Source organism: Trichinella spiralis, assembly GCF_000181795.1.
Source record: "Trichinella spiralis strain ISS 195 chromosome Unknown Scfld1557, whole genome shotgun sequence".
Lineage (NCBI taxonomy): Eukaryota > Metazoa > Nematoda > Enoplea > Trichinellida > Trichinellidae > Trichinella > Trichinella spiralis.
The window spans coordinates 1,226,026-1,237,737 of record NW_003528496.1 but is presented as its reverse complement, the minus strand read 5'-3'; the positions used below and the strand labels follow the sequence as shown (position 1 = coordinate 1,237,737).

At 31.3% G+C, this 11,712-nt stretch overlaps 3 protein-coding genes across 3 annotated transcripts; 2 read left to right on the top strand and 1 right to left on the bottom strand.

Annotated features, from left to right (window-relative positions):
• The first annotated feature begins 2,859 nt into the window (after window positions 1-2,859).
• Window positions 2,860-3,171, top strand: Tsp_04843 (putative spore coat protein G). The gene has a single exon (XM_003369380.1). The coding sequence runs from the start codon at window positions 2,860-2,862 to the stop codon at window positions 3,169-3,171; it is 312 nt and encodes a 103-aa protein (XP_003369428.1).
• A 1,088-nt stretch (window positions 3,172-4,259) lies between these two features.
• Window positions 4,260-5,272, bottom strand: Tsp_04842 (piggyBac transposable element-derived protein 3). The gene is made up of 3 exons (XM_003369379.1): window positions 5,255-5,272; window positions 4,376-4,870; window positions 4,260-4,328 (listed from the first exon to the last, which is right to left on the bottom strand). The coding sequence occupies exons 1-3, from the start codon at window positions 5,270-5,272 to the stop codon at window positions 4,260-4,262; spliced, it is 582 nt and encodes a 193-aa protein (XP_003369427.1).
• A 352-nt stretch (window positions 5,273-5,624) lies between these two features.
• On the top strand, window positions 5,625-11,529 carry Tsp_04841 (putative ovochymase-1). Its single transcript, XM_003369378.1, has 8 exons — window positions 5,625-5,839; window positions 6,081-6,358; window positions 6,408-6,512; window positions 7,518-7,714; window positions 10,030-10,265; window positions 10,639-10,913; window positions 10,967-11,097; window positions 11,350-11,529. The coding sequence occupies exons 1-8, from the start codon at window positions 5,625-5,627 to the stop codon at window positions 11,527-11,529; spliced, it is 1,617 nt and encodes a 538-aa protein (XP_003369426.1).
• The last annotated feature ends 183 nt before the right edge of the window (window positions 11,530-11,712 follow it).

The following is an 11,712-nucleotide window of genomic DNA, read 5'->3' as shown; positions in this document are numbered from 1 at the left end:
GGTAAAATGCTATTCATATCATTGAGGTACAACCTTGAATGTACCATCCGTACCCTAAGTGGTCTATTACCGATTTTCCAACTGATATATAAATCTGCTCCCACTGTTTGTAAATAAATTTGCTGCCTGTTGAAATTTATCAAGATTTCCGGGTGTAATGTCAGAATACTGAATAATCTGTTTGAAAAATCTGGAACGTTGCAGCAACACTTCCAATTTCCGGGTTACAAATGGCACTAATGCTAACGTTACGTGTTAGCTCGCAATTTCATTTAATTTTACGCATGATTAGACGCATATGCCTTTGTCAAACATTCTTCGCTTTTCTCGTCACATCACATATGTTGGTAAAGGCAATTTTAATATAAAGGGAAAATGCACAATTGACAAATTGTTCACAGTTGCAGCTTCCCAGCTAAACCAAGGAATGACAACTACTTAATTGTTATTAGTATTTGATTAATTTCTTGATTTTACTGGGAGTGTTCTATTTAAATCTTTCTTGTTTACAATCTGAGAATTTTACTTTAATATTTACAAAGTTTCCTTCATTACGAAACAAACATATATATATTTTTTTATACATGTCGATGAGTTTTGTTGTTTGTATGAAAAATCCTGTTTGACGTTCATACATTTTATATAAAATACAGTCGAACTTGGTTAAGTGCATAAGATTTTGGCTGAAAAAAATTCCCTTTATTTAATTAAACGATAAAATAATGGATAAGTGCATGAAAATTCTTACCAAAATCCATGCTCACTTATAAGCAAGTTCAAATGTAATTTGAAATGCAACATCAAACAGATCAGCTACATCATAGACGCTGCTTTTGATGCAAAATGTTTAAATATTTCGTTATCATTAAAATATATACACTGAAAGGTTGCAAATGGAAATGAGAATAGATGGCAATTTAAGTGTTCACCAACGCACTACTCGGTTTTGTTCAGATGTTGAAATAGAAAGTTTACAATTTACACCAAATATATAAATAAATTTGTTTTTTGACTTGTAAATAATATTGCAGATTTTTAATTTTCTATTTAAATAAAATATACGACTTTAAACAATAACACTGATGAAAGAAGTCAAAACTTTCTGAAGTTGAAAATAAAATTCTTTGATTGCTAACAAGAAAGATTTTCATAGAACAGTCAGACGGAAATCCAAAATGTAATTCGATGCTAACAAATTGCCATGCATAGTTTAAGCTGACAACTGCAGCTGTGGACAATTCATCGCTTGTTGATTTTTCCATTGTATTACAATCGCCTTTAGCTAATCATCAGAATATTTTCTGACAAACGGAAAAGCATTTAATGCACAAATTTCATTTAATTGCTAGCTGAAACGTAATTTATTTGATGAACTGAGATAAATGAGTGTAAAACACTTTGAAAGCAGAAATGAAGCGATGGACAGCACGAAGCAGAATAGCAGTTAAAGCTGCTTCAAATTCCCTCTGCAGTGGACATCGCATACTTTGATGTTAGCATTCGTGCGCCATTTGTGTGTGATTAATTTCATTCTTTTAGTATCAACAAAAGGCATTAGTGCCACAAGGAATATCAGAAGTTGATCTTCGATTGTAGATAAAATATAAAATGAAAACTAAATATTGTTGCAAAATGGTTATTTAAAATGAAATTCAAAACTGTACAATTTATTTTCACTTTTGGTGTTGCATTTGCGTTCAGTGCTTTCCGTTCCAGAGTTATTCGAATCATTTTCTATTCTGTTCCTTGTTATTGCTCAGTACCCTGAGTTACATCTTGTACCAAATCATTGCGGGATTTGGTCCAATTCAGTGGTATGGTAGGCAGGATATATAGATTAAAACGTGCCCGCAAACAGAAATATTGGAGATGTTCAGAAGTATGCGCTGAATGTACAGCATGTGTTCGTAGTTATTAACAATTACTTAATTTTGGTATAGGATAAAGAAGGCTGCGGGGGTGCAGTGTGGACAGATTTAGAAGTTCCGGCTGGGATCGATAGAAAAGATCACGTTGAAAATTGCCGGGTAGATGAGCACATGGCCTATATAGACTGATGGCAACCGTAAAAACTTGGGGTACGGATGGTACATTCAAGGTTGTACCTCAATGATATGAATAGCATTTTACCATCCATGCCATTGTGGCGAGTAAGCTGGTGCCAGTAGTCTGTTGCTATGTACGGTTAAAGATATTGGCAAATAATAGTTTATTTTTCAAGCTTTAATAAACAAAGCCGCTGTCCTTAGCGTCAATCTTTATCCACAAACAATAATTTGTAATTTTGAAATCGCCCTGATACCACTTTGTTAATGTCGTTCACTGATATGTTGTTTATTATTGTTGTTGTTAGTGCTGTTGGCTAGTGAAAAATAAAAATCACTATTTAACTTATTTTTTGTATTGTTTTTTCTGAATTATTACTATCGCATTTGATATAACGTCACTTTGATACAATAAAATATAGAATGATAAAAATTATTTTCAAAAATACTGATAATGAAAAAGTATAGACTACACCACAAATAATATATTTAAATAAACAAAATTTCAATGAATGACGAAACTTCAAACAGACAATAAAATTTTGGAATAATGAATATTTTCATTTTTTATGTTACGTCACTATTATGAAAGTTACGTAATCCTAAATGGAATATTTGAACCAATGAAATGAAAAAATATTACAGCTAATCACAAGGGAAAGATTTGAATCAATGAGCAATTAGACAAGGAAAACCAATACGACAAAGACTTTACGGTCTAATAAGATAGCGAGGTCAACGAAAAGACCAACAGATACACCATGATGATGTTGTACTTCATCGTTGAGTGTGCATCAACAACACATTCTTACTGATGAGACATCAGCAAAGTTATCAGAAGACAAAGAAGCGTTTTACGAGAGAGCTTGCAACTGATCAAACAACACATCGAAATGAGGTATCAAAATCAAAAATCTATGCACAAACTAAACATGCCTTCATCCACTACAGACTGCCCCGAAATCATAAATGTTCAGATACCAATTATAAAACGATAAAATCCATCATAATGACGAGAGCAAGGACGTCGAAAATCAACGTAAAACCGCTGCCATTCATGAAAAAGGAATATATATTTTGCAGCCATAAAATTACTAAAATATCGTGTAGCACTTGCAATGAATAAAATAAATAATATATTTGTAAAATTATTATTAGTTCTTGAAAAAGTAATCATTTTAACATCATGTACAGGGATTAAACATGAAGAAACTTCTAGTGTCTACATATGTAGACAGGTGCCCGGATTAAAGTGTAAAATGTTTGGTTGTGCACATATGCATGATGAAGTTGTGCTAATTAAGCTGGTAAACTCACATTTAAAGCAAACAGCGCACAACTTTTAAATTTTATTTCGATTGACAGCCATCATTTTAACAAACAGCATATTAGCAGTAATCTTAAGAATGTTCTCTTTATTAGCACTTTTCTTCGCAGGTTTACTGAAGGTATATTTTTTAAGTAAAATTGTAATATAGAATTCAATAGATTATTTACTTTGGAAAGAGCTATAATTAGGGCAAGTCCATATGCATTAAAATGTCCATTGAAATGCTTAGCATGATGGAATTGGAATTCTATTTCAAATGTTTATTTACATCATTTTTTATTTTGAGAATAAACAAAAAAATTCTATACATATCCTTATTGCTGAAAAGGTTAAGTATATTTTATATTAGCAACAACTATTAATCGCTATGTTAAACAAACTGCTATAGCTATCATCTGAGAATTTTAAATCAGTAATATACTTTTGCAATTAATAATTTAATTTAACACTAAAATGAAGTTCAACTTTATTAACCCTTTCAGACCAGCATTTTTTTCTGTGAAACAATCTTTTTTTAAATATGCGTTTTAAGCATGTTATGGTGTGTGTATGAAAATTTTAATAGGATTCATTGTTTCAATAATATTATTGATATTTTAGAGCTGTATCAAAAGTGATACACTGGGCCTCAAAGGAGTACACGTTTCTATAACTAATTGTGCATACGTTTATTGTTCTTATGTACGCAGACATGCAGTAATTGGCAGACAAATAATTATTTATGAAATTCTGTAAAGCAGTTTCTGTTGCTACTTAGGCATAGGTAAATACTGCATTTTTTGCACAGGCACGTCGCTAATTTAGAACACAGTCTGCATTTTTTTCGCGTTTGAGTGATTTCTGGCCAATGGCTAGTTTGGTCCTTTGCTACTTCTCTTGAGACGTCAGTTGGTCGTCTTCCCAATCGTCTTGACGTCAGGGCTGGCGTTGGAGAAGACGCACGAGAATGGCTTCTGGAAGTTGCAATAGACTTGTTCACAAGACACAAGGACTGACTAACTTGGCAAGTGAAGCTTAGTAGGTCCAATGTGCCTGTGCATGTTCCAGGCATCTCTTTTCTGTCCCTCTTATACAGTTGCCATGCATTTGTCATGGCAGTGCTGATGATCCAAAAGAAAATGCGACGGATCCATTTTCGACTTTTGTGTTCGATGCGGTGTAGAGCAGCAAGCATGTTGTTCAGGTCTATGCTACCCATATTCATGTTGTAATTTTTTAAAATGTTTGGGATTTGAACGTTAATTACTTTTCGCTGTCTGCCATCCCATCTTTTCACAGTTGACTTTGGTTTTATACCACGATATGTCGATGTCGCTGTGACGCGTCTGTTGTCATACCAAGCAACTGCGATGATCCCTTTCTTAGCGTCAGTTCTAAAGTCATAAGCACCTCTGCCCTTTGACTTCAGATCTTTTTCAGAAAGCAGCGGGCAGCCACGAAATCTGTTTGGTCTAATAGTCCTACAGGATAGGATTCCCATTTCTTTTAACCGCAGCTGTAATTCAAGAAATGTGGAGTAGTTGTCAAAGAACAGTTTGTAGTTTCTGATCTTTGGCAACGTTTCACACAGTTTTAATACATAATTTTCCGGTTGAAAAGGCAGTGGGTCCTCGACATAATAGGGGTTGGGCAAGCGATTCTGAGTTCGTTGAGGGTAGTAAATATGATGTGCAGTTTCCGTTAAAGCCCAGTGTATCAAAATTGATACAGGTAATCTAAGCAACTCTACTCAGCACCCCAAAAACTTTAGAGGCTGCTGTTAATTTTAATATCATCTTCACATCAGCATCTACTAGTAAAAAAATTATTATCCTTAAATTCTGCTCAGTTCTCAATTTATGCATCAAAATGCAAATTCATGTTTTTTCGTCTCACCCACCTGTACAGTAGGGGGCATTATAAAAAATCTACTAAGATGAGAAAAAAATGGAAATAAAATATTGTTAAGACAAGTGTCAAAAACACATAAACACAAGCATGGCTAACAAACACGTTTCAGTAAATAGCTATGGGGCATAAAACATTATGTATCAAAGTTGATACGGTGGGCCTGTAGGGGTTAATTACACTAATAGCAATAACAAAAATAATAATAACAGATAAATTTGGGAAGTTTTACACACTTTTGAATTTTCGTGTAACAAACTAAATAGCTGAATAAAAGCAACATAAAAAGATGAAAAAAGCATTTTTTGCAATAAAATTACATTTTTATGATTTATATTTAATGACAGTGTGAAAATGTAAAAATGGATTGCGGTCGTTCAGCATTTCCACTGAAAGAAAGAAATGCAAATCGCATTGTTGGTGGATGGGAAGCAAACCCACACTCAATCCCGTGGCAAGTATACATTGAAATTATCAATTTCCCAGATTTAGCTTTCTGTGGAGGAAGTATCATACAGCTGAAACCCGGTAACTCTACGAAATTCATACTAACTGCTGCTCATTGTTTTATTGAAAAGTAAGTTTTAAATTCTTTTTTTCACATTTATTTCCATAAGAAATTATTGCCAAAATGAAATGTTTTGCCATAATTATACAAAATTAAAAAAATATTTTCATTCGCTATTTCCTTAATATTATAGTATTATAACAATGAGCTTTTTTATTCTTCAAAAACAGAATGAAGAGTATAAGTTCACATCTATATTTTTATTTGAAACATTTTAAGCTTGCTTTTATTTATATCAGTCAAGTTATAGTTCAACAAAAATGACAAAAATTGCACCTCATGCTGTATCAGTTATTTCTGGGGTGCACAATATAAAAGAAGCCTTTGAAAATTCAAAAAGGCACCACTATGTAAAAAAGATTATTATGCATGATAACTTTTCAAGTCATCTTTTGCATGACATTGCCATTGTACAGCTTTACATCCCAATTTTATACACAAATTATTCTCGCCCTATTTGCTTGCCAGAAGTTAACAGTTCCCTTCCAGAGCACAATTGCTGGATCTCTGGATGGGGTTACAGCAAAAGTATGCTATTCTCAAATGTTGACTGTTATTTGACATAATCATTTTTAAGCAGTTAATGAAATAAGTGCGACATTATTGATGACTTCTGCTTCATTATGGAAAGGCAACATAGACAGTTCATTCCCATATTATGAAGAATATGAATTTCTCTCAGGTTCGTCAAATGGAAGTGGCCACAAAGTAAGATCTAGATTTAAATGCATTGTTTTATCTTTTATACTGCTTTTACGTATGAGGTTGCTTAATTCTACCATAAATGTAATCAATATTTAAAATAATTTATATTATTCTACTTTATTAATCTTTATTAAATTCAAATAAATTAAAAATACTATTGCAATTCATTAATATTAAAATGAATGATTCATCAGTTAGCAAATAAAATGAGTAACTTTCCATAAATTGTTGTACTTAAAAAATGCCATAAATGTAGAAAATGTTTTAATTAATGATCTGGCTTTATGTAAGCGTAGAAATTCATATTTTTCGTTAAATATTGTATATATTTAAGACAACTGATAGCAATAACGGTGTAAAGGAATTGTGCATTGACAAGTTTGTACTTATTATATGAAAATCAATTAAATCAAATCAATATTTTTATAAAAAATTAAAAACAAATGTTCAAGTAAATTTTAAATAACTTAAAGTAATGTGCATTGTAGGGAGACTCTGGTGGGCCATTTTTCTGCCGCAACAACAATATTTATACGTTGTATGGTTTGGCTTCTTTTAATCCCCCTTTTGCAGCACCTGGAACTTTAATATCGTATGTTCGAGTATCTTCATACGTTAACTGGATTATAGACTCAATGAAAAATGCAATCTTATGACAACATGAAAATTTTTTTCCAGAAATATTTTTTCTTTCATTTACTATATTTCAGTAAAGTTCTCAAACGGCCTATACTGCTATAAAACATTTATCATAGTAAAGTATTTTTAAGAACGATGAATGATTTCATCACAGTCATAATAAAACCACATACATTTACATTTTCGTTTTGTAAGCATTTTTTGTGCATCAATTTCTGTTGAAAATTCTTTTTGAATAATTCAGTTAATAAATATACAATCAAATAAAACAACATAACTTTGTCTCTGAAATTGAAATAAAATTAATTAACAAGTAAAATAAGAAAAACCCTCAAGATTAAAGCAGTACAAGAAAAAGATGGAGGGCAAATAGTTGTCAAGTGGTTTTTTTCTTCCATTGCCAAAAGCAATTCAAATGAGAAACGACTACATCCAGTACTGACAGTACAGTATGGCTACTTTAGGATGCAGTGGGGCGGTGTTTTGTTATATAAAATACCATCACCAAGCTGGAAAATCAACAAGAGTCGCTTCACCGTGGTTGGTCCTTGGTCTGATTCTGGCAGAACATTTTGGAAAAAATAACAATAATTAATTTATTTTAAAATGCATCTTCTCCCAGTATTATTGAAATTTATTGCTACTGGATCTCTTTTAAAATTAATTTTTTTGTTTTGCCAGTTTGCAAAGCTAGTTTGCTGCTCATCGATTAACCACGACAGCAGTTTTTCACATGTGAGTTAAGTTTGCCCAAATCTGCTGAAATTTCTCTGACGTCTGCTTTAAATTGCTACTTATAAAATAGATTTCTCATAATTAAGAACATCATTCATTTACAATTGCCCTAATATTAATAAATGTAGTTGCAGAAAACTTAACAGTTTGTCATTTGTTATTTAAATATGTTGACTATTTGGTTGATATATCGTTTTTGTATTCAAAAAAATATAATCAGTGAAAAAATTTACTTGGCTTTGATTGGATTCAAGATGTACATTAGAAGCTGAAACAGGTGGTGTTTCAAAAATGTCAGTATGCCATGCAGAAAGATACTGCCAGTATAGTGTAGCTTTTCTGTCAATACAGAATAGCTTATTTTCTCTCACAACATTCAGCTAGAAGAAAATTGCTTAGTTCTGTTGAATTGCATGTATGAAATTTATTCAATTTCTAAAAGATGACACGCCTACTCTAAACAGAAAGGGTAAACATTTGCTTTAGTCGAAATTAATGTTCTTAATTTAAAATGAGTGCTTATTAAAGAATGTAAATTTGTATAAACACCTGCAAAGGTAAACATGACGACATACTCTTAAGGGTAAAAATTTAAACTGCTGAAAATGGAAAATTTTAAACAAAATCTCTGTGTATCAATCAAGTAGAGTTTTAAGAAAAACTATTCTTCAATGCGCTTCTTTATTCTGATCTTATTTGTCATCACCAATAAAGTAATTTGCTTTCTTCATTGATATTACAACTTTTTTATTTTTTATAACTTTATATATACTTATATTTTATCACTTTTTTAAAATACAACTTTCAAATGATAATTAAATAAAAAATCTATAATTGGAAGATTTTAAATTCAATTCTTGACAAATAATTTTGAAAAATAAACAATTACTGTTTTATAATTGAAAGCTTGCATTCAGTATGCTGATATTTTATTGGGTATTATTCATTTCAATTTTTATTTCAAAATCTATTTCACTTTTATCACTTGTAAAAATTACTGAATTGTTTTACTTCACACAGCTTTATTATTTTTTAATCAAAAATATCAGTTATATCACATAGCGGGAAAAACATTTATATAAAAAACTTTTAATTATAAAAATTAAAAATCGAATTGTACTTGCTTTTTATTGGATAAATCAGGGGTAGCCAAAGTGGTCGATATCGACCCCTCGGGGTCGAAGGGACTCTCTAAGGGGTCGATAAAAGCTTAGGGGTCCAATGGGGGTCGATGAACTCCGGGATTGAATATGAACTTTGAAATCCCATCTGAGTAATTTATTTCGTCGAGAACTATTTTGTAACAATAATTTATACTTTTCTGAACTATCAACAGACACTATCAGAAATTAATTTTGCGCGATGCTAAGAGTATTTTCGACTTCAGGCTAAATTTTCACCACCTTTTCTTACTGGTCGTTTAGACGCCAGTTAGACAAAATGCGGCTTTATTCTAAGAGTTTGATAAATGTGTTGCATAGGCCTTTGTCAGATATTTTCGCGTCTTTCATCACATCAGATGAATTGGTAAAGGAGATTTTATCAAAGCAAAGGAACAGACTGAACCTGGAAATGCGTGGAGACTTGCGCCTGAAATTCACCAATTTCCAGCCAAATATCAATGCCCTTGCAGCTGCTGATCAAACACATCCTTCACATTAACGATGCCAAGCAGTTAAATAAAAAATATCATAATAGTTAAATAAAAAATTATCAACTGCTTTGAATTTACATGAATATGGCCATTATAAGAACAGATATACAAATTGACAAAAGGATAATTACACGTAAAGGTAAAATAAATCTGATAGAGAATCAGTAATTGTGAAAAGGGTAAAGAATAAATTTGATTAAAAATGATGATGGATTAAAATTTTTGATTAATTAAAAATAAATAAAAGGTGATACATTATAATAATTAATTGTAATGTAGTGATTACAATAGTGATAATTAATAATATTTGTTTTATGAGCATGGGGGTCGATGAGGCATCAAGGAATCCATAGGGGGTTGATGAGGCGTCAAGGAGAACCAAGCTTGGGGGTCGATTATAAAAAAAGTTTGGCTATCCCTGGGATAAATGCATTATTGCTTATTATTTGTGTAATATTTGATTTAGTTGGTGGAAGGAAAATTCAAATGTGGAAAACCTGCTTTTCCAATAAATGAGAACTACGGAAATCGAATCATCAACGGATGGGAAGCATATCCCCATTCTATCCCTTGGCAAGTTTTTATATCAGTGCGGATTTTTTCTGATGTTGAAACTTTTTGTGGAGGAACTATTATACAACCGCATCCTGGAAACAGTACCAATTTTGTATTAACTGCTGCGCATTGTCTACAGATTGATGAGTATGCATCTTTATATTTCATCTAATTAATTAATTTGTTTGTTTACTTATTAAAAGAAATCATGTAAAGTGAATATACCTTATAAATAAATTTAACAGTTATAAAAAATTCTTTAATAAAAATATTTATAACAATTAAACTTGGTTGTTCTTTTTTATGTATACGGTATGCAAATCGATGTCTTTGTCGACACATGATCGAATAATTTATTCTAAAAATATAAGTTGTTAATAAATTATAAGATGAAAGATGAAAATTTTAAAATGAATTGCATAAACTTAAAAAAAATTTAACAATGAATTTCAATAATGTGCGTATAATAAAAATTTTATTGGATGATTCGATATTAGATTTAAATTATTTTTGTTTTTAGTACTTTGGCGGATATAATCCCACCTAAAAATGTGCATGTCATAGCCGGGATACATAACGTTGATGATGAGAATGAAAATTCACGAACTGTAGTGGGAGTTAAAAGGATTATAAATCATTTTAATTTTACCGTACATAGGCCGTACGATATTTCACTTCTGCAGTTGCAGTCACCAATCTTTTACACCCAATTTACACGACCAATCTGCTTACCAGAAGTTAACAGTGCTGTTCCTGGAAATGATTGTTGGTCATCTGGATGGGGATACACTACAAGTATCTATATTGTGGGTCATTTTTATCAATTATGTCCAAAATGTTATTTTAAGGTAGCGGCAGTAGCAGTTCTGTTTTATTGATGGTTTCAACTCCTTTGTTCAAATTAGGCAAACATTTCCCATTTGAATTGTTCGACGAATCCGAGTTCCTCGCCGGCTCCTTAAAAGGAGGCGGCTTTCTGGTAACTATTTAAACATGTATTATTTGAATTTTAATTTCAAAGAACAGTTTTCATCCAAATTGTGTCATTTATTTAACAAATCATCAAAATAATAAATCGTTAAACCATTAAATAAATATAAATATTTGCAATTAATTGTTTTCATTAAAAACAATTTTCTGATTAAATTATTGACTTATATTTTCAAATTACAAAATATTGAACAATTTCATTTTGCAAAAATTCAACACTGTTTGATGAACATTTTTACAGGGAGACTCAGGCGGACCACTGTTCTGCAAAGTCAATGGAATTTACTTTTTATATGGTGTATCTTCTTTTTTCCCTAACTTCGCTTATCCTGGAACTGTAATAGGCTACACAAAAGTATCCTCTTTCATCGATTGGATTAAAGAAACTACAAAATGTGATGCCACTGATAAATGTCTCTGATAACAATATACATTTGAAAAATTAAAATAATTCTGAACGTCATTTTTGTTTATTTTTTCAAACAATACAACGGCATAATGTCTTCTTAATGAATGATAAAAAAATCCGTGTCCATAGCAACAAACAAACATAAAATAAGTTTAAAAAAATCTCCATTAATATTAATGTCAATTGAACTGTCGT

What these genes read in the sequence shown, in the direction of transcription:
- Tsp_04843 (XM_003369380.1), top strand. Translation starts at nt 2,860, where the DNA reads ATGAGACATCAGCAAAGTTATCAGAAGACAAAGAAGCGTTTTACGAGA.
- Tsp_04842 (XM_003369379.1), bottom strand. An exon ending in TACTAAGCTTCACTTGCCAA is followed by an intron (nt 4,329 to 4,375) that starts GTTAGTCAGTCC and finishes TGCAACTTCCAG; the next exon opens with AAGCCATTCTCGTGCGTCTT.
- Tsp_04841 (XM_003369378.1), top strand. Translation starts at nt 5,625, where the DNA reads ATGGATTGCGGTCGTTCAGCATTTCCACTGAAAGAAAGAAATGCAAAT. An exon ending in TGGATGGGGTTACAGCAAAA is followed by an intron (nt 6,359 to 6,407) that starts GTATGCTATTCT and finishes ATCATTTTTAAG; the next exon opens with CAGTTAATGAAATAAGTGCG. An exon ending in CATTGTCTACAGATTGATGA is followed by an intron (nt 10,266 to 10,638) that starts GTATGCATCTTT and finishes TTTTGTTTTTAG; the next exon opens with TACTTTGGCGGATATAATCC.